We start from the raw sequence: 23,395 nt of genomic DNA on the forward strand, positions 1-23,395 counted from the left end.
CAGCATTCAACAGCATTCAACATTGTGCAGCAGACTAGACACCCCCCCCCCCCCCACACACACACACCTACTGCATGGGGCTGCCTCCAAGAATAAAAAAAAAAAGTCACTTCCGGATAAGCGGTAAAGTGCCGTTATGCCATACCGTCGCATACCGGCTCACTTCGACCACTGCTAACAATTATATTTAGGTGCTGCCCAATGGTGGTATATTCTTCTAAGGCACTTTAGTTCTATTAAATCTGCACAATTTAAGGTCCCAGAAATCCCATTACAATGTACAATATGGGATCCAGTAATATGGCTACTGTATTTGTGCAAGATATGGTTGACACAACAAAATTACATTCTTTAAATTTATGTTAAACTACAGGTGCTGTTCCATCTGGACACCTTACGTATTAACTTCTGACAAGGAAATATATATAGCCATTTCATTATTTTGCCAAATACAGTAGGTGTCACTAATTGATTACTGTGCTGCTATTGTCAATCATTTGCCATTTCAATGTAGCCTATGAATTGGTTTTATGTTTGCAGTTATATCTCAATGTGTTTTTTTTATTAGGAAGTACATTTCTCTAATTGGCAAATATAAAATATGAACAAATAATTAATGTATTCCAATTGTAAAGCGCAACGGAATATGCTGCGCTATATAAGCAACTGTAAATAAATAAATAATAAATGTATGTAGTTCATGCAGTTTATTCTTTTCATTTTTTTTGTGATTTGCGCTACAGCAGTGGGCACTGCACATAAAATGTTTTGAGGTAAATTTCTCAAGTGGGAAATTATAAGATATATAAAAACAGTTCATATTTTGACCAAGAATCTTATTACAATAGCCCTATTGACTGCACTTGTTTAATTCCCAATTTCTCAGCTCCTGGAAGCTGTGCTGTTCACCTCATATGGCTGTCTCAGGCAGTGTAGTTTTTGGAGAGCAATCATTTGGTTCCAAACAGCACATGTTTGTGCATAAAAACCCCTAGGATTCCTGCCTACACTGTTGTCTTCATTTTTAATACCAGCTGACAAACCAAACCTCTAAACAAAAGTACGAGTTGTACATTTCTTTTTCTTTCAGGAAACAAAAAAAAAAAAAAAAAAAAAACAACAACCTCTCAGTGAGTCTGAGTCTAGAAAAAAATGGAGGCCGTTTCTTAGTGTTATTTCATATTGTGCACCCTGCATGAAAGTATTCACAGCAGCAAGCCTCAGTCTGCAAGTACATTGTATAGTTTGCATTTATTCCTGTAAACTGTATGCCAAAGCCTATTCAAATATTTTGTTTTTAAACGTTTCAGGTGCTGAAAATTTATATACGTGTAGAATGTATATGTGTAATAAAAGCCTTCAGTAAAAAAAAAAAAAATGCCATGAGATGCGATACAGTTTAAGTAACAGGAAACAGAGGACAAAGCTGTGTTTAATATGTTGTGTTCTTCAGTCTGGTTTTGTGTTTTTGCTGCATGTATGTTTCTCAGCAAGGGGGTGTGTCAGATGTGTCAAAGCTTATACAGGTTGAGTATCCCTTAACCGAAATGCTCGGGACCACGACCATTCCGGATAAGGGAATTTTCCGTTTTTTGGACTAAATTTTTTTAAGGCATATTTACCTGTCTCCTGGTGGTACCCGGTGGTCCCTCGGCGTCCACGTTGTCCCCCGGAGTCCACAGCAGGCCTTCAGCACCGTCTCCAGCGGTCCCAGGAGTGCTTTGTGTGAGTTACCAGGCTGCTGAAGGCCTGCCATGGACGCCGGGGGACTTGGTAAGTCTATAAAAAGGGTTACGGGGAGGGGGGGGAGGAACAACCAAAAAATTCAAATTGTTCATTGCATTGTTCCAAAAAAACACGGTTTTTGGAATAATTTGGATATGGGATGCACGGATAGGGGATACTCAACCTGTATCCCGACCACCGGTACTCCTGTGATTGTGTCAGACTGCGTGCAGGTGTGTGGCCATTACCTTGTACTCCTTTTCCTCTCCTGCTCTTCTCGTCGCTATCTGTCAGTAATTCTTCTGCTCCACTCGCCTGAACTCTGAGGGCAAAGGGACAAGAAACCCCAAAGAGTAACAAACCCACACACAATAACACGCTCACCACACGTGTGGACGGTGAACGGATGTTTTATTAAACAGCACTGGATCACCGGTCACTGCTGTAAGTAAGTATGTAAGAACGATTGCAATGAATGACAACAAATAGTGGTATTGATCGGTCACAGGAATACCGTGCCCAGTGTGACCCTGTCACCATGGGCTGCAATTTGCACAGTATATTATACAGCATATATGATTAAGCAATTACAAATCAATACAATCAATTAAAAATCACAGGGCACTACTAGGTGTAGTGAATCATATAGTGTAATACATGAAATTAAAGGATACTGTGCGCTATGGGGCCCACAGTCGATAATGGGCCACAATTCGGACAATATGCTGAACAAACAGTCTGAGCATACAAATACGGCAAATCTGGAGTTAAAATACAACAATGTACCCTGAGTACCAATGAACCTATGACAGTACATACTACTTCCCTTAAACTGCACAGTTTACCCTAAAGTTAGGTACCTCTGGCCTAGGTGCACCGTATATACCGCCAGATGCAGTGTAGCAACCAAACAATGGTGAATCAGGCTCTGGCCTGTACAGTCTCAGGGCGAGATTCTCTAATATTGGCCGCTCAGCTCCGCCCCCCTTCGCCTCTCTTTGCATACATAATTATCGCATATGCAGTAACATATGCGATAATTATAGCAAAGGACAGCTCTTGCGTTAAGAGCTGTCCTTTGCGGTGAGAGTCGCCGGGTACCAGCAGGTCACGACGGCTCCCCCCTCCCTCCCACACCCGGCGCTGCTGCTGCCCCGGGCTCTCCTCCTCCCTGCACCCTGAAGAGGATCAGTGCAGGCAGGAGGTCACAGGTCCGGGCAGCACAGCTCTGTGCTGCCCGGACACAGGTGAGGGGGCGATGCGGGGCGGCGGGGGTCCGTGCAGGGCGGCGGTGGGTTCGCGTTAGAAGCCCATTCGCGATGCTCCCCGCCGCGGTAACCTGGCGGGGGATGCTTAGAGCATCCCGAAATGCGGTAAAAACCCTGATAACAGGGGTTTTACCGCATTTTTACCTTAGAGAATCTCCCCCTCAGACTTGTAGCCGTAATAGCACTTAGTGGGGAGGTGCTTTAACAGTTTTCGGTGGGCCTTACACGAGAAGGCATGGTTGGTGGCCTGTGTTAATGGGGCTTTTTGGTGGAGCAACTGGGTATTCCTGCTGTGGGGCCTATTAACAAAGGCCGGTAAGGACGACCAACTGAGGTAGTGTCGGGTGACACAGTTTCTGGGATAGGAGATACAAAAAGGGCGACGGGCCACTGAATAAGCTGGGGCCAGTGGTATTGCTGGCTCTGAAGGTAATTGGTGGTCAGGGCAGGCAATCACAAAATACCTGAAACGCTGGTGCCATTGCCAGCTCCCGCTGGTCACTGCTGGACTGGAAGCACACTGCTTTGGGCTGGAAGCTGTCACTGCTGGGCTGGAAGCTCTCTCCCCTGTCAATCACCGCTGGGGTCTTTTGCTTGCGGGGCCGGGTGCTATCATATGCGCTACAGGGTCACAGGGCACCGGGGGGATGCCCCCCCCCCCACTGGCTGCGCCTGGTGCGTTACTCACTCCAGGGCGGATCCTGTCAATCACTGACGGCTGCTGGTGCTGAGCGATGCGCTGCCATCTCACAATGTGCAGCGCGGCACCCGCTTCTCTGTTGCTGGGCGGTCTGGTCTTTTCCTCTCCTGCTGCCTGGGGTATCGGACCGTCAGCGGCTCCAGTCCGGGGGCTCCAGCTGCGGCCTCTCCCGGCCGTCCTCTGAGTGCCGCGTCACGCTGCGCAACCTCTTAGCTCCCTCTCACCGGCCTCCGTCTTCCAGTGTCTTGTGCGCCTGTCAGGTCAGTGTTCCCCGGGACCAAAGCGGCTGCATGTCTCCTTTTCCTTTACGCTCTGCACCCCACTCCTCTGCTTACTCCTTACTGCGCGCTCTGCTCCTCCAGACCACAACCTATTCTGCCCAACAACAGGCAGGGATGCCCCCTCTTTTGGCGCCCACTGATCCACCAATGAATATGGCCCTTTGGCTTCAGGGAGTCCAGGTAGGCACTGGGTCCCTAAGCCAGTTATGTCCACAGGCTTAGCTGTGGGGCGGTTGCCTAGCAACCCCTGAGATCTGTACTGCAGGCCACTGTCACACATATAAGTAGCCCTGACAGGGCAAAAAGGCAAAGGGGAACAAGAAGGGATACCCCCCAGTCCTGGGTACCACACTTCGACAGGGTGGCTAGCGCTAATGCACCTTATAGGCTCACTGCGCTTGCCGCACTGTGGGCTCGGTGGCTCGCTGCACTCTCCACAGGTTCTATTCTCCCTCATGGAGAATAGCCCCTGTAAGTCAGGTTTCATAACAAAGGTGTAGAAACAGTTTGTAGGGCATATATATATATGAAGAGAAATAATATCTGATATTTCAGAATGGATTGAGAAATAAAGGATTGGAAGACATTGTATTCAATTTTTGTTTCTAAGAGATTTCTGCTCCATAGCAACAAGCGTTTTTTCTCCTCTAAATAAAAGTCTTGAAAAAGTTTAAGTAATGCTGCGTGAAGCAGGGCCGGAGAGAGGAGGCAGTAGTCAGTCACCCAGTTCCTGCATGTGGTGAAAACTGGGTGGCTGAGGCTTCAGTGCCAATGATGATCATTTCATCCAACCAGTGAAGATCACAGTCACCCTTGATTTATCCTCTTCCCATCCTGTCAGGGCCGGTGCTAGGGTGTCTGGCGCCCTCCTGCAAACTAAAATTTTGCGCCCACCCCCAAACTAAAATTTTGTGCCCTCCCTTTCCATAGTCCATAAAGGGACCATTTGTGCTACAAAAAAATGTTATGTTAGAGTACCTTTCCCCATGATTTTAATGGATGACAAATGTTAATGTAAGGCCAGGAAGGCTGAAACACGTTGGTGGCACACCTACATTATTAACACCCATTTACAAAGTACACATTCATCAAGTCTCCTCTCTGAATGAGAGTTGAGCACACGGAGCTCCAGGGTCAGTACACTCCAGGATGTGAAGTCTTGCTACAACACCTACCCAAAAGTGTTGAGCACAGTGGTATTGCAGCTGGCAAGTCTGCAGTGCACGCAGATCCCGGCAGAAGATACAGCGACGGGGACCAGACGGACTGGAGCACTATAGCGTGCACCACACAGCAAGGTACCTAACGGCGGTGGTGCACTGTAGGAGGGTAGGGATGCCAGCCGCCTACAACATCAAGCCAAACTTCTGAACATCTCTCCCTGCTGTTTTGCTACTGGCGAGTACATCACCGAAACCTCCCTCCCCATTCATGTGCTGCTGTGCAAATAGATTTATTCATCTTTTCACTGTTAAATGTGTTATTTAAAAATAAAGTAGCTATCATTACAAAATATTGGATCATTGTTATATAATTGATAAATACACCAATAGAGTTCTTATCATTTAGCATCACCCATACACATCTAGAAGGTGAAAGCGGAGCATATATCTTTGTATACATTTGACCCCTGGGGGGTGATTCTCTAACACAGAAATGCGGTAAAACCCCCGTTATCTGGGTTTTTACAGCATTTCTGTATGTTCTGTCCCCCCTCCGCAGTGTCAGCACTGCGGAGGGAATCGCCAGCAAAAGCTGGCGATTCCCTGCAGAAGCCTATGGGCTTCTTACCGCAGCGCTGTGTGAGGGATCCGTCACACCGTGCTCTGCACATGCGCAGATGGACTCCCGGGTCACAGACCCGGAAGTCCAGCACCGGCGCCGCATCGCAAGGGACAGCCCTTATCACATATGTGGTTATTAGTAATGCGATGCCCGGCGATACAGGGCAGCGGATGTTAGAACATCCCGCCCCTGGTCTGGAAAGTGGACTACTCCAGCTTGGCAGCCTGTTCAAGTCATACAGCGCAGGTGCTCATTTTGTGTTATCCAGAGATAGATATTAGACAGATAGATAGATAGATAGATAGATAGATAGATAGATAGATAGATAGATAAAGATAAAGATAGAGACAGATGATAGACAGAAAGAAAGACAGATAGATAAAAAAGAGAGAGAGAAAGACAGAGAGACGGACAGATAGATAGATAAAAACAGAGAGAGAGAGAGACAGACAGACAGATCTATAGATAAAAAACAGAGATAGAGAGATATAGGCAGACAGAGAGATAATAAATAAAAAAATAGATAGATAGAAACAGAGATAGAGAGATATAGACATACACATACAAATAAAAACAAACTCACTCAGCCAGCTCCTCTGTAGGCTCCGGGGCCATCTCGCTCGTGCAGAGCTCCACACTAAGATGGGGGCATCTAGTGGCTCCTGCCAGTACTGCAGTTAGCAGTAACTTCGGAGCTTTCATCTGCCTCCTCCGAAGCTCACCCTTCTTCAGCGTCTTACAGGCAGCGGCAGCCGACAGGAGCAGGGAGAGTGCCTCTGCTGGCTGGCACCACTCTGCTTTGCATCCCTCGCTGAGTGGGTTCTGCTGGCCCTGCATCCTGTGTAAAGAAAGATCGCTCACTGATTGTATACTTGTTTTGTTCCAGTCTGTATGCCCATCATCCAGCTCTGAAAACCAGAATAAAGGGGGTTATTCTAATCCACTCTTTCTGACAAAATCCTTCTTAGACGGACAAAACCATGTGCACTGCAGGGGGGGCAGATGTAACATGTGCAGAGAGAATTAGATTTGGGTGAGTTATTTTGTTTCTGTGCAGGGTAAATACTGACTGTTTTATTTTTACACTGCAATATAGATCTCACTTTGAAGTAAAACCCCACCCAAATCTAATTATCTCTGCACAAGTAACATCTGTCCCACCTGCAGTGCACATGGTTTTGCCCATCTAAGAAGGATTTTGTCAGAAAGAGTGGATTAGAATAAGGCCCAAAGTTGGGAGAACAAACCCCCGGGAAAATTAAGTACTGCCTAAGGGCCAGAAGCCACTCCATTACCGCCCACTTGATAGCTGGGCATTCATAGGGCCCGATTCAGAGTTCATCACTGATGTGCAAATTCACAATCCATTTGATTCTAGAATAGCTGCTCATGCATATGGATAATAAAGCACATGCGCGACCCAATCTAGTGACAGAAATAGCGAAATATCTAATTGTAATCCCCTCTCAATTTGGCTGACAGGAAGTCTGCATTTGGGGGAGTTTTCTGGGCGTGTCAGACAAAACACAGACATGCCCAGGCATTTAAGGGAGGGTGTGTGACATCAATGCTGGCCTCAATCAGCCTGTATCTGTCGCAGAGTTGTGGAAAGGTCAGACCTGCTCACATTTGCACGGGCTGAGAAAATCATTCATTGGTGAGTGAATTGTGTATGGATGTGCGACTGGGCACTGGATTGTGGAATTTTTGCAATTCACGTGCAGATTTACACAGGACAAGTTTTCACTATGTCTGAGAGGCGGCTAACTACTCGCAGTCATCTGCAGATTTGCATATCAGCAATCAGGTGTGACCCATTGTAAGATAAATTGACACGTTATCGGACATCCTGGCATCCAGTAGATATCTTGGAAATACAGTATACTGTCACAAGGCCACATTATCTGCAGTTCTTCCATGGGGAAAATCCATTTCCCTGTTCCTCCACCATCGGTCAGCGGTGTCAGTGCATATAAAAGGTCAACACAACACAATAAGCTAACATGACAATGGTTGACACATGAAAAGGTCAACATTAGGTCAACTAAGACTTTGGTCATGACGAATGTATCTGTTTACCGCTACTTTAACGGCACTCTTCTCCATATTCTCTCTCAATTAGGCTACCACATTGAGTTTGCGGTATCTCACCCCTCCGCGATCCCCGGGTTGTGTCCAGTGCGCATGCGCCTGCTGTTTACTTTTCATGTCATGCGCACTTTGCTTGTCCGGAAGCCAGTGGGGATCACCTGTCCGGCAGGCTATGGCGCGCTGTGCACGGGGGTATGCTATATATGATTGACACCTCCCGGCATAAAAAAAACCCTTTTCATGATTATTTTAATATAGCTATTCCCTGTGCTCTAACGCCCGCTCTGTAGTAAAGCAGGCTGTACAATTTCGCCACCTCAAGCTTGCAAAGTTGAACAGCCTACTTTACAATGGTGCGGGTGTTAGAGCATAGGGAATAGGAGGGACGGCAATGCAGTCCAATGGGGAGCCGGCACCATGACGAAAAGGTCACAAATGCGGAAGTGCGGCGATGAACCTTCAGGAGAGGAAGAATAGAGAATATGCGACCAGTGGAGCGGCGCTGATAAGGGGCTGACAGCGCTGCGGTAAGCTTTAGAGAATCTGGTACTTGGGGAGTATCACGGCTCCCACGACCTGCATCGTATGCAGATCGTATGCTAAAAATCGCATCGCATCGCATGTGGCACTACATATGGCATATGATGCCATGCGATGGCATACGATTTTTGGGCAAAAATGCTCAAAAATCGGTAAAACATCGCATCGCATTGTATGCCATCGTATGCCACTACATATGGCATACGATGCCATACGATGGGAGCCGTGATACTCCACAAGTACCGAGAATCTCCCCCTTTGTCTGTGAGCTATACCACACCCGGACAATTCGACATGCTCAAGCAATCATTATTTTTGGATCTTTCATGCACATCCATTGTATAATTATCTGAATGATTCACTGATATCAGGCAGATTGCCCAGGTAATTGTCTTATGTTTTTCTTTCTTTGTTGATGTTATTGGAATTTAAATATTTATTTACTTTAGATATACAAGAAGTGGAAGAAGTGCTGATCCACCTATAAAGAGGACTTTGATTATTGCCACTCCATCTGAGAATTGGAAGATGACAGTATGTTTACAATCCCTGAATTGTCCATCTTGATAATCTTTTGTCCAAAATCGGCGAAAATGGGATTTTTAAAATGTTGGATTTCTTCAAATCCATTACCCCAGCATTGGCAGAATGGTGAATTGGGGCAACCTATCACACAATCTTCATTAACTGCAAACTGTCCAAAATATTCTGTGAAAAAAGACCAACTGTATACCACTTCCATTGCATGCTGAATCAGTTCTTACTGTGGGGCTGATACAGGTTGGATCACATAAGTGATCCAACCGGGTGTGGATCAGTTGGTCACCAGCAAGTTGGTCGACATTAGGTCAACACCATTAGGTCGACATGCATTTAGGTTGACATGTGTCTAGGTTGACATGCAGGAAGGTTGACATGAGTCTAGGTCGACATGGTCATTAGGTTGACATGGGTTAGGTCAACAGTGAAAAGGTCGACATGGGCACAGGTTAAAGTGCACAGCATCCTCTCGCATGGCTCGCTGCGCTGGATGTGTTTGAAGAAACACAGATATGCTCAGATGTTTTTGAGGAGGGTCTCTGATGTGAGCGCTGACCAATTCCAGCTGGTCTCTGTTGCAGACTAGTGGAAGCCTCAGACCTACTCACATGTGTACAGAAGGTCTCTTTACAATCCATTTGCAAATGAATTTGCAATTCCCGAGTTAGGCCCCCATCCCCTAGTGAGATTTCTCTCAGCAATTGGTTGCATGCAATGTCTCTACAATCTGTCCGGGACCTTCTCGGGAGGCTTGCAATTGCGATTTGGTACTTGAGTGCTCCTTTTTTTACTTGAGATTTATCACATGCAATCTATTCTACTGTGATCCATCTCATGTGATAAATCTCAAAGGCCTTTTTTTTAACCTGTGATGTACACATGCAATTTAGCAGGTGGGAAGGGCTAGTAACTTTCCCCCGAGTAATCACATGCGATCGCATTGCAGGTGTCCAAATGCACTGTGATGTGTATTTATTCAGGTACAATTGCATACCCTCCAACTGTACCGTTTTAGCCGGTACAGTACCGTTTTTTAATAGTCTGTACTGGCTAAAACGAACTGTACCGATTGTACCGATTTTCTGGCTAATTCTGGGAACTCTGGGAGATGTAGTTCATAACATTGCCGGCTGCTTTCCAGGGAGAGTGGGAGAGCAGCCGGCCAGGACTACATCTCCCAGGATGAATGGCGGTGGGACATGGCAGGCCCGCCTCCCCCTGCTCAGAGACTCCTGTTGTGGGACGTCACGGCTGTGGGGAGCCAGTGACTGAATGTGTAGTCCTCTCCCCTCCCCACGCCGATCCCCCCCTCCACCAAAGCACAAGCCGCTGCTGCCGGGATCAGAGAATGACCGGCGTGACGTCACCAACGTGCGACCTGATCTGCCGCAGCATGGAGATACTGACAGCGGGGAGTAATGGAACCTGTGTTCTTCCGGCCGGACACAGCTGACGGGACTGTTCTAGGTAGGGACAGCCAGCCCAGGATGTATTTTTAAGTGTGATATGTAATGTTAAATAAAAGGGTCATGGCCATGCCCCTTTACAAATGGCCACACCCCCTGGCCTGTACCGATTTTTTCATTGGAAATGTTGGAGGGTATGCAGTTGCGATAGATATCCGTAGCAGCTATTGAGATCTGTGATTGAGATGAGAGGCACACGGGAGCACGCTGTGCATCGCAATTGCAGGAAAAGCACCTGTGATGTGCCAGTTTTCATGCAATCCATCGCAGCAAAGCGTTGCAATCACATGAAAACAGGCCATATCGCACTAGCGGACTGGAGCCTTTGTGATCCATTCACAAATCATTTGCAAATTTGTCAGGGGTGTTTTTTTTTTCTGTCTGGATGGTAGCTTTCTCATACCTCCGAACTTTTGCAGCAAAGCAGCCGGGACGCTGCTGCTGCGCGCCGAAGGCGCGTCGAAATCTTCGGGGGGTGTGGCCTAATTTGGGGGCATGGCCTATACTCGCGGCTCTCTCGCGAGGCCACGCCCCCATTTTGCCGCTATGGGGGCATGACCCAGAGGCTCTGTGAGCCTCTAGCCATGTCCCCAGCCCCCTGGCTGCGGGAATATACGCTGTGCGCATGCGCACAGCGTTTATTCCCCGCTGCTTAGCAGCTGACAGGGGGGACTCCCAACAGCCCCCCCACACCGCGGGACACTGCCGCCCGCGGGTGGGACAGCGGGACAGGCCCTGACAATCGGGACTGTCCCGATAAAATCGGGACTGTTGGGAGGTATGGCTTTCTGCTGTAGTCGCAGAGGGAAAATGCAACTATGCGATCGCAGATTTTAGCAATCGCAAATGCAGACAGGGACTGGTAATAACCTCCTCCTTCATTTGCATTGTTTAAGGATCGCATATTACAGTATAAGCTGCTGAGTAGCTGAATCAGTTCCTATGGTTGAAATATAATAGGGTGAGAAAATCCAAAAGTGAGAGATTTTGTAAGAAATCTCCAGTTTTTTCATTCATTTACACTGCAAAATCAGACTTTTGGTTTTGCAGTGTAAACTGTAAATGATGATGCTTTAAAAAAACTGGAGATTTCTTACCAAATCTCTCACTTCCTGATTCTCTCATCCTATTACGTTTCACCCTATATTTTTTATTGTTCACAACATATGCCCAGCAAGTTCTGTTTGCTCATTACTGTTCTCCCAGAGAGGAGTTTTAAAAAGTCGGCCTGTATGTCTTATTCTACGTTAAATGTATAGCTAATTGCACAGTACCGCTTCTCTTTAGTCGGGCGCATATATTTCTCAGTATGGGGCCTATTTAATAAGCATAAAAACCTGCAAAGTCAATTTTAGCTTAATATAACATGTGAGAGACCACATATGTATCCTGTGTTTACTAAAGTACTGCTGTGTTTACTACAGAACTGATGTCCCCATAGTTTTATTTTATGGGAACAGCGATATGGGGCTATTTAACAAGCTTTTGAAATGCTTAGCCATTTGTAGATCCGTAGTCTCCATTAACTAATGTCACCTTCAGATGGCATTATGTCACACTTGAAGATCAAATGATAGTTTCTGTGAAAAACTTGCGCAATGAATTTAAAACACTGCTGCCTACTAACCATAGAGGAGGAACGCCTCCTAAACAAACAATTTACAAGAAAAAATGGATAGTTTGGCGAAGGTGTTTATAAAAAGATATTCAACTCAAATGCCTACAATCAATTAGATTGAAGAGGTATACATCATTTATTGAAAAAACTATGACATATATATCACAAAAAAGAAACAAGAAAAAACAGATGAAGAAACACTTTTTGTTGCATGAGAAGTACAATTAATAGCAAAAATACCTTACCCCATAGGGATTTTGCGGTGGGCTATACTTTAGGCAACGTCTGCGGCACCACCGCAGATAGCTTAAGGCGAAGTCCCAGACAAAGTGCATCTGTCCTGAATAAATGCATCTGTTCCGAATAAATAAAGTGTCCAAGTGCATCCAAAGTGCTTGATGAAAATGTGCAAAATAAGTTTCAGCTACGCGTTTCGGAGAATCAATCTCCTTCCTCAGGCTGCATTAGCTCTGTTGCTCTTATTTATACCCATTTTATTAGGCTGGATTTCCCGACTTTTTCCCGTTTCCGAATGCATGCAGATGCTAGCTCTGTTGCTCTTATTTATACCCATCTTAGGCTGGATTTCCTGCCGCCCCAGGATGTCACTTCTGGTTTCGGTTTCCGGATGTCACTTCCGTTTCCGGTTTTTGCCCAATAGCAGCGGATCTTCACGGCTCTCATCTAGGAAGCATATACTGGCTTCGCCTCCCTCCAGTCACATGATGCTATTGGCTTCCATTTTCTTCATTTTAAAGACGGTATCCACCATTTTCCTTCGGGGCACACTTCTGGGCATGGTGGGTATACTGTATTTAAAAAGTACAGAGATAGCAAAGATTGCATAGCACTCGAATCTTAAGTCGGATAGAAAGGGAATCTCACCGTGTGTGCAGACCATTAAGGTTAGGCTGCTGGGAGGGGGTCTTAGGGTTAGGCTGCAGGAGGGGGAAGGTTAGGGTTAGGCTGTGGGGAGGGAGGGCTGGCTCTGGCATTAGCTATATCTTTGGATTCTTAAAGAAAAATTTATTCGAAGATAATCGCAGACCTCAGGTCCCAGAACTATTGAGGTGACATAGATGAAGACATTACCCCCCAGAATATCTTCCAACCATCTATTCTATGCTAAGATAAAACATTAACTGACATAATTGAAGAATTACTTATTGCTGAGGTGAAAATCTCACAAACTCGTGATTATCCCAGATGATAGTTCATTGTAAACGCGACTGGCAAATGATTGATACAGACAACATTGAAACTCCCAAATGATGTTGATAGTGGTGTAGATCAGCCCAAAAGGTCCGGATCTTGTCTATTCAATTTTACACTGACCCCCAAAAGTATGCAAATGGATTTAAGGTAGATGCAGCAGAATGTGTGATACAAGATACTTTCCTTGTAAAACTATCAGAACCATGCATTGTTCATCATACTAATGAGAGTACCCCACTAGGCTACCATCATAGCTATATTGGGCAGGATGAGCAATTAGTATACAGCGGGGAAATAAAAACAAATCAGAAGACATGGAAGCCACTAGCTTGAGGCTACTGAGGTGGGGATGGGACCTGGGTTACCTGTTTTGATGGTGAGGAGGCCAAACTAAAAGAAAAAGTTACTTTGAAGAGGGAAGGAATATTGGGTAAGAGGGGTTGGAAAAGAGTACAGGGAAGGGAAGGGAAGGTAGAAGAGTGAGGAAGCAACCATAACAGGGTAGTACAGAGTGATGGGAAAAGCAGTGATATGTAAGGTTCATACATCCAAAATTTCTATTTTGGATCCCTTAAGGGGGGGTTTATGCTAAATGTCTTGATCCAATTCTGCATTCCACTGTTTTATAACAATAATATTCCTCTATTATACAAAAGCAAGATGTATTATTTAGGATGGTGGGAAGGCGTCAGCCTAATGTCCCCTACTGTTTTACAAATCTGTTCATTGTTTGAAGAGGGCGGACAAAACTACACTATTTTTAGCCTCTTCACACTGATACCAGCTTGCAATTGTGCAGTCTGCCAGGTTTCTGGATCATACTGGGCTTCTATAAATGTCTGAGCGCAGATTGAGAGAACAGCAGAGATTAAGCTGAGCTGCGGTTTAAAATGTCTCATATAAACTAAGGCAGAATGTCCTCTCGAAAATTTGTGTCTTGGTAATGGCCTGTCACATATGGTTTACTGAGAAGCTTGATGTATGGTGTGAGGATTTATTGGATGGGAGGAAAGGCTCGATTTGCAGAGAAGCCAGATTACAGGAGAAGTTTCAGAATGTCAGCCGGTACTATTAACATTCCCTTTTACTGTTAAGTATTTGTTAGAGAAAATCTATTGATAACCCCTCCTATTGATTCTCAAGCCTATGTTCTTACCTTTGAAGTGTCTTTCTCTGATGGTACTGAGGTACACTAGGGTTTCTGCCAAAACTCATACAAGCGCATTTCCATCTTGGATGTACAGTAGTCAGTTTACTCTCTACAACCTATCCAGAAGCTGGTTCAAGACCAGCTGACCACAGCTCCCAATTAGCTCCCACTCTATGCTATAAGGGGGACCTCCTTCCAGGACCAATTCACCAGTACAGTGTCACTTCTGTTGAAGTTACTACCCAGTGCTGGATATCTTCTGCCTCATCTATGCCAGTATTGTTTATAGTATGTTACTAGTCTAGTACTACTACTCTCTACTACTACTACTACTCTCAATCTGTATCAGTCCCCCACCTTTCCGGGCACTGATACAGATTGAGATAGAGAGGGAGAAGAAGTGAGCAGATGATACAGATATACTGTTTGGTTACAGCATAGGACAGGGGTTGAATCATAGATAGATGGGAAGGTCAAGGGCATAGACACATAGTCAAACATATGGAGCATCATTTTTGGGGTATAAATGGACAAAAGGGAGGCTGCATATGTAATCCCCATCTAGTATAAATAAGCATATAAAGCCACGCTGGTTTGTCCTCATAGAGGATACTGACATGTCCATGTCAGAACATGTCATGTTATGTTTTTTAGAATGTTGTCCCTATAGGGGATATTATAGAACTGGTGGACACATATACATATATAAGAGTGCTTTCACAGAAGGCACCAAAGGCTTCCATGGAGGGAAAGATGTTTATTGTTTGATGCACTGAGCCCCCTCCCTGGCGAATGGACTAAGCTACCCAAAGCCATATTCACCGTAGGGAGGACTCAAATTCCCCGTTCAGAGGGGTTAACGGTTTGTTGGACATATCAGTGAGAGGAATAAAGTTATTCCGCTCGTGCAGTGAGCGGGGAAAGAAGAGAGCGCGTGCCGCAATATATATATAACACAGCCGTTTGTCGTGTGGCGCAGTTCCCTGGAGAGTGTAGCACGGAAAGCAGAGCTACGCAGCTTGACTGAGAGTGGTGCTGGGGACGAGATATACTTACCAGCAGCTCCGGTGACGACGGCAGGGGTCCCTTTCCTCGGCGGTGATCCGCACTGACAGACGGCGGCAGCACCGGCGATCAGAGCAGCCGTGGCAGCAGAGGCTGGGATCCAGTCTGGCCAGAGTCGCGTCATGGAGAAGGCAGACGGCGCCATTGCTGGGCGTGATTAGAGGCAGTACCTGGAGGCGGAGAACGGGCATCTGTGAGGCCTACCCAGCGCATGGGGTAGTGGTGAGTAGAAACTCAGCCCTATCAAACGCTCTAGTACTGCCCACAGACTAGCCCCTTGCTAACTATACAACACGGTCACTGCTTCTGCAGGCTGTAGATCTCCATAGTAACCCTGATTAACAGCTAAAGGGACAGTTATAGCCTACTATTCTTTGCACCACATCCCGATCTGCTCAGCACCAGGTTAATAGATGATAACCTGCAATTTGAGGCAATAAAGGCAGTATTACAAGTAAGGAGTAAAGGAAGTATTACATCATCTGAATATACACCCGATCTAAAACAAGGCTAAACCCGGCTTAGTGGGTAGCCAGGGGACGCCTAGAAGAGAGAGATAGTCTGGATCAGATACTAACTGCAGCTTAGGGAACGGGCTAAACCCGGCTTAGTGTGGAGCCAGGGGACGCCCAGAAGAAAAAGATATAACTAGATACAGTGAGAGATACCGGAAGAGTGGTGCAGCAGGAAGACCAATTATTAATACGGCAGTGAGCCCAGATACTTATAAAGTAGGAATCACTCTCAGCCAGCATACAGTGAAGCGCAGCTAGATACCCTGACAGTGTACTTTATCACTAACAACGCAACACCCTGCTACCAGGGAGATTTATAAGTCATCCACTCTACCCAGGGAAAGTGAATGTGAATTAAGAAGCTAATTGGTTGCAACAGAGAAAGACACATTTCTATAGCCAAAGTCAAGTGAGAGAGAGGTCCATTAACGGATACAGTGTTGCTAAAGACTAGGAAGAAGTATTATTAAAAGTTGTTACATGAAATGACTTTGTTTCAAACTCAGTGCTGATTAATTGTATCCTACACACCTTTGACTGTACTGTAGATCCACTGAGAGGGTTATCGGAAGCTTTGCGGGACTGTGACCACGGGGTAGAACTCTGTAAGGGAAGAAAAGCGCTTCAGTTAGAAAATTGGGGAATAAGAAGTAAGTTAAAGTATTATTGCGCAATAATAAGGTGGCAATAGAGGTAACATACATATCTAATGTTCACGGTAAATGAAATGCATGATCCGAATTAATTGCATTATCTGCTCATAGGAATACCGTTTATTGCCACTTAACGTTTGTGATAATTACATTTATTGGTTTCAGTATATACGGTAAGGTGTTGTGTTAGTTTAATTGAGGAAACCTGGATCGAAGGAGATTCCCAGAGAACGAATGCATGTTCCGGTCTAATAAAATAAACAATCTCTTGTGTGTTGTATCCGTTATCTGCTGTAAAAGCCTGTATTTCTTGTTTTGAGATGTTGTAATAAACTATTTTAAACCTTCTCGTGATCCTCTGTGGAGAAACCATCACCTGCAAATAAAAAGAAATACTTACCTCTGGAGACATCTGCGTCGACATCCAGTAAGAAATTAAACCTGTTAGTACCTGAAGTTTACACATAGATGGACAGGCAGACTGATGGATGGATAGCAAGGGCATAGATGGACAGATGGGGGGCATAAACAGACATAAGTACGGATAGTGCACCATGCAGAGGTAAAATGGACCGGAGCATGGGCAGACAGATAATAGGGGAGGTATAGATGGACAGATGGGAAGGATCATAGATGTAAAAGCACAGCCAGACCCGCTAACTATACATGCTGCAGGGGATGCATTTGTTATGGGTCTTGGCAGACAAACATTCAGACAGACAGAGTACCATATGAGGATATAGATGGATGGAAGGAATGGGGAATAGATGGACAAATGGACTGATGGAGCACCTTAAAGTTTTTGTTAATTATTGCTGCCGTGTTGGGTTCAGAACCTGGTAGTGTACTTACTGGGAGGGAGGCGGAGCTGCTTGTTCTAGAAAATCTGGAATTGTAGCTGCACCTGCAGTAGCAGCACCAGCGGTATAAGGCTGACAGACGTGGCACTGTATAAGCATACCTCCGAATTCTCTAGAATCCGCAGCCTTGCCTCCTACCTCCTAATAAGTACACTGTTAGGCACAGCAGTAATAATAACCACCCCCCCCCCCCCCCCCTCCCCTCTGTGCCAAGCCCCATAGCCTGTGGCAGAACTTGTGAGTGGTTGGTTCAGGTATAAAAATATAAATTTGGGCCCTTTTCCTCCACCCAAGTTCACAATCTGCCACTCAGCAGTAGGTGGCAGTAGTGGGCCCCTTAGTCCTAGGTTTGCAATGCACCTGCTGCATCAATGTTAGTTCCACCTTTGCCCATAGCCATGGCCCCTTCTGGTATGGCCATCTTTCTGCCCCTGATAAGAGCATTAGGAGAGAGCTGACAGGACTCCACTAAAAGTATTATTTTTAGGGATGTTTTGGGTTTTGATAAAAAAAAAAAAAAAGCATAAAAACTGCTAAAATCTCATCATTTTTTTTTTTTTTTAATGCTCCTACGCTATTATTAACCTCACACCTGTCAATATTATTTTTGGGCCAAAAGGTTGCACCGAGGTAGCTGGATAACTATTCTAAGCCAAACAAGTGGGCGGCAAAAACACTAGACTGATATGGCACACTTAGCATCACCCCTGGACTGATACTGAACACTTAGGATTACCCCTGGACTGATACAGAACTCTTAGCATCACCCCTGGACTAATACAGCACACTTAGCAGCGCCCCAGGAATTATACGGCAGACTTGGCTCACCCCTGGAATTATACGGCACACATGCGGGCACCTTTGGACTGATACGGGACACATGGGGGCACCCATGGAATTACACTGCACACATGCAGGCACCCCCGGACTGATACGGCACACATGGCAGCAGACATGGAATTATAGGGCAGACATGGCAACATTCCTGCAGTCAGACTTAGCAACACCCCTTGAATTATACGGCACTTTTGGCTCACCCCTGGACTGATACAGCACATTTAATAGCCCTTGCATTAAAAATAAAAAATAAAACACCTTTTTTTTATTTTCTTAAAAACAAGGGCAGCTCCCTTGGTCTGATACAGGACACATGGGGGGCACCCCTGGACTGATATGGGACACATTGGGCCTCCATATAATTATACAGCACATATGGGGGCACCCCTGGACTGATAAGGCACTACTAGACACCAGCAGAAAGGTAGTATATATAGACAGGGCCGCCAAGAGAAATCCTGGGCCCCGGTACAACAACTTCCTGGGGCCCCCATGGACGGAGATCCCCGCACACTCTGCGGACCCGGTGTTACACCACTGCTTCCAAGGTGGATACACGTGCAAAAATTTACACTGTAAGACATGTCACACACCCATTACATATTATACCACATGCCATAATGCACATTACACGTTATGCCACACCGTAATGCTCATTGCATATTAAGAAGTTAACATGCTCTACCAGGGGTTAACATGCTCTGCCAGGGGTTAACATTCTGTGCCAGGGGTTAACCTGTCTGCCCTGATTTACATGCTCTGCCAGGGGTTAACATGCTCTGCCAGGCGTTACATGCTCTTTGCAAAGGATTTACACATACCCTCCAACATGGCCCATTTCATTAGGTACAAAATGCTCTGTTCCTGGACTTCCCTGCCAGTGGCAATTACAGATGTGAGCCTGCAGCACAGTCCAATATTCAAAAAGGGGGGGGTCACATATACTGCCACCCCAAGCATCACTGTCCTGGACACACTGGCAGTTGATGTGACCCCCCTCTTTGAATTTTGGACTGTGCTGGAGTCCAACCTCTGTAACTACCACTGGCAGGGAAGTCCAGGAACAGAGCATTTTGTACCTAATGGAATGGGTCATGTTGGGGGTACTTGCCACCAAATAAAAAAAAAACCTGTGTGTCCAGACCAGGGCCCCCCTGACAGGCCTGGGCCCGGGTAAATTGTACCTACTCCCCCCCCCTCTCTCGGCACCCCTGTATATAGAGAATGAGATACGGCAGTACTAGGCACCAGACAGGTAGATACGGCAGTACTAGGAACCAGACAGGTAGAGACGGCAGTACTAGGCACCAGACAGGTAGATACGGCAGTACTAGGCACCAGCAGAATGATATTAAAATAATAATTATATTGCAGTAGGTACTGGTTGGCAGGGCACCAGCAGCCTGGAATTAATTACAGTTACATCACTGCAGGACAGGTATTATTTTTTAATTGAATATATCAGCTTAGGTAGAAACTACTAGGTAGGCAGTAGCACTGGCAGTGGGCACCAGACAGTAGATGCGACAGTACCAGGCACCAGACAGGTAGATTCAGCAGTACTAGGCACAAGACAGGTAGATACAGCAATACTATGCACCAGCAGAATTTATAATAATTATATTGCACTAGGTAATGGTTGGCAGTGCACCAGCAGCATGGAATTATATATTAGTACAGTTCCAGCACTGCAGGACAGGTATTATTTTTTTATTAAATATAATAGCCTAGTAGGTAGGTACTACTAGGTAGGCAGTAGCACTGGCAGTGGCACCAGTGGACTGAGTAGGTACTGGCAGCCTCTGTTCAGTGTAGGCACTAGCAGGCAGCACCAGTGGATTATATAAATAATTAATAATATAATATATAATTAGGTACCGAACAGCACCAGAGGTAGGCATACCTCCCAACTTCCGTCCGGAGGAAATAGGGACACTCGCGCGCCCGAAAAGGGGGCAGGGCGTATGTAAATGAGGGCGCGGCTTATGCTAATTAGCCGCGGCCTCATTTTCATACGAGAATAGACGCTGTGCGCATGCGCACAGCGTCTATTCTACTAGATTGGGGGGTCTCCCAACTGCCACCCCCCGCAGCGGGACAATGCCTGCCACGGGTGGGACAGCGGGACAGGACCCGAAAATCGGGACTGTCCCGACGGAATCGTGACAGTTGGGAGGTATGGGTAGGCCCCAGCACAGAGGAGACAGTAGTACTACAAGTACACAGTTAGACACACAGCAGAATCACTGCTACACAGCTGACTGTCCTCCTTGCTAGGGTGATCCCACCCTAAGCAGAGAGGACAGAGTACACAGCAGCACTGAGGGAGACAGGCCCCAGCAGACAGCCCCAGTGACAAACTGAGTTCAAGCCCCAGCAGCAGCACCAACACACCCTCTCCCAACCTGCTCCTAGACTGGAGTGAAGATGGCGGGCACGGGAGCCGCTATTTAAAGCACCGCGAGAATCCGGCGCCGGGCGATGACGTTTTGCCCACGCGGCCGGATCCGAGTCAGGCGGGAATCGCCGAGTGCTGCTCGGAACCGGCCTCGGATTGATGACGTTCGTGGGGGCTCGGATCTCCGAAATCCGAGTCCGCACATCTCTAATTATTTTAATTTTAAACAGAGTTTATATTCCTTTGAATACTAAGTCGGCTTTATTGATATTGGCAAAAAGTGTGATACATGCCGTACAGTACATGGATTTCATTCAATACTGCAGTGTGAGCTGCAAGAAAAGAGTTATTTTATGCAGAATTTTTTTCTTGATGAGCTGATTGGCAAAACGTCCTGTCTTAGTGCTGTGTCGCTTTAACTGGTTGCCAAGTGCCAGTGTAAAGCAAACCTTAAACACTGCGAGCGAAAATTATAATGAATAAGGAAAATTGATCCCAGAGGAGCTTACAATCGACACTTTGTGTTTTTTTGTAGCTAAAAGCTTTCAGATATGACCTACGAGCAGTTGTTGTTGATATATTAATACACAGAGGCTGCAGATACTATTTGTGCACTGAACAACTCATTGGGGGAAATTTACTAAGATGGGAGTTCTATTTGACATGGGATGTTGCTATGGGCAACCAATCAGAATCTACTTCTTATTTATTTAGCACCTTCTAGAAGTTAATAGATAGCATCTGATTGGTTACCCATAGCAACATCCCATGTGAAATAGAACTTTGATCTTAGTAATTTTTCCCCATAGTCTGTCAACATTACCTCAGTGCAGCTTGGAGAGATCTAAAGACAGTAAAGACCCATACACACTGGGCAACTTTGAGCTGAAAGCTGCTCGGTTTACTGGTTTAAGTGGCTTTCAGCTTGAAAGCTGCCCAGTGTGTATGGGGCAGTGATGAGAGGTGAGCGCTGATGTGCGCTCCCAGGGCTGCCATCAAGGGGGACTGCCAGGACTCCAGTCTCGGGCGCAGACAGCAAGGGGCCCAGGACTGGAGTCTATCAAGTATAATTTGTCATAAACAAAGTTTACATTTCCCTAGAAGCAATGTAGACATACAGCATACTTGCCTACCTGACCCTCTCCATGCGGGAGAAAATGCTCTGCTCCTGGACTTCCCTTGTAATGTCGATATTAGATATCAAATTCGATATTGAATTCGATATACATTCATGGTACATTGTACACATTCGATTTACTAGATCGAATTTGATATTTCCTTGGCTGCACAATAGATTTTTCTGTTTGATTTTGTGAAAACGGGAGCGCGCATCGAATCGAATGTAGATCAAAGTGACACAAAAACCATTCAATTTCATTTAGGATTCGATTGGATTTTGCTTCTATAAGCAAAATCGAATCGAAAATCTGGAAAAATCAATGCATGTGTACAGGGCTTTTGACCAGTGGTAGCCAACTCCAGTCCTCGAGAGCTACCAACAGTTCACATTTTCCAGACAACTAGCTGCTGCACAGGTGCCCTCATTACTGACTGACACGTTTTAAAAGATCCACAGGTGGAGCTAATTACTTCACTTGTGATTCTGTGAGGAGATCTGGAAAACATTAACCGTTGGTAGCTCTCGAGGACTGGAGTTGGCTACCCCAGTGTTAGACTCTGTGCCTCTGCCTTGGGTTTAGTCAACTGCCAGTTACTGATTCTGACACATCTGAACTCCGGTATTATTAAAAAACTCCAAGCAAACCAAAGGACCAGTAAGTAGCCAGCAGTCACTCACAGGATGCTCAACCAACGCGTTTTGACACAGTGGTGTCTTTGTCAAGAATCAGCCTGATTCTTCCCAGCTACAGTATTGCTGTCACACATGATAGCCAACAGGAGCAGTGCAGCAAGCAGTCTAATACCTCCTGGATCTTATTGGCTGCTGCACATCACAATGCTCAGTGTATCAACTGGCCGGCCAATTTGCAGCGGCTGATGGGCCACCAGTTGAACATTCCTGGCCTACAGGCTACTGAAGCTGCGCAGGTACAAATTTAGCAATACAACTATGGTGGTGATTCAGTATCTTGCAATGTATGTTCGTGAGGTGCACTACAGCAAGAATTGGGGTAGAGCAACATCGCTTATATTCCTTTAGTTGCAAGAAAAAATGAGTGTTGGTTTTTGCATTGTAAGTGCTCTGACGCCTTTCTGATGGCACATTGTCTACAACAAAGTTGCTCTCACTAATAGAGAGTTATGTTCAAATACGTTACAGAATTGCCAGCTCATCCTCTACTGACCTGATTTTTGTCTCTGCCACTGCACTGAATATTCTGCATTCCCTGAAAGTATTTTCTCCACCTCCCGCACAGCAGATCTTTCATCCCAGACTCGTCTTCTTTCTATTCCCCCTTGATTATGCTTTGCAGGGCAAAGAAATCTCATTATATAAATAGGCTGTGCAGACCTCTGATGTTTCTGTGCACTGGGGAAGGGCAGTAACGGTGATTTGGGTTTGTCTGATAGAAATTATTAATGAACAGAATATAGACCCTGACATACCTATATTGTGCTTCAGTTTGCTTTTTTACTTGGGAGGTAGTCAGCCAAATCAGAGCAAGGCTTGGGCATTAGAGAGTCTTTTTTTTTTAGCCTTTATTTATTTAGTGCCAACGTATTATG

The 23,395-nt window shown here is 45.7% G+C and overlaps 1 protein-coding gene across 1 annotated transcript; it reads right to left on the reverse strand.

Annotated features, from left to right (window-relative positions):
• Positions 1 to 12,233: 12,233 nt before the first annotated feature.
• Positions 12,234 to 23,153, reverse strand: LOC146007026 (uncharacterized). Its single transcript, XM_083145424.1, has 4 exons — positions 23,014 to 23,153; positions 16,491 to 16,562; positions 15,436 to 15,614; positions 12,234 to 12,823 (listed from the first exon to the last, which is right to left on the reverse strand). The coding sequence occupies exons 1-4, from the start codon at positions 23,095 to 23,097 to the stop codon at positions 12,733 to 12,735; spliced, it is 426 nt and encodes a 141-aa protein (XP_083001550.1). The 5' UTR covers positions 23,098 to 23,153; the 3' UTR covers positions 12,234 to 12,732.
• Positions 23,154 to 23,395: the final 242 nt, after the last annotated feature.

This window comes from Crinia signifera, chromosome 6 (genome assembly GCF_055691185.1).
Source record: "Crinia signifera chromosome 6, ASM5569118v1, whole genome shotgun sequence".
NCBI classification, from domain to species: domain Eukaryota; kingdom Metazoa; phylum Chordata; class Amphibia; order Anura; family Myobatrachidae; genus Crinia; species Crinia signifera.

What these genes read in the sequence shown, in the direction of transcription:
- LOC146007026 (XM_083145424.1), bottom strand. Translation starts at nt 23,097, where the DNA reads ATGAAAGATCTGCTGTGCGGGAGGTGGAGAAAATACTTTCAGGGAATG. An exon ending in GATCTACAGTACAGTCAAAG is followed by an intron (nt 15,615 to 16,490) that starts GTGTGTAGGATA and finishes CTCCGCCTCCAG; the next exon opens with GTACTGCCTCTAATCACGCC. An exon ending in CGTCGTCACCGGAGCTGCTG is followed by an intron (nt 12,824 to 15,435) that starts GTAAGTATATCT and finishes TTTTAAATACAG; the next exon opens with TATACCCACCATGCCCAGAA.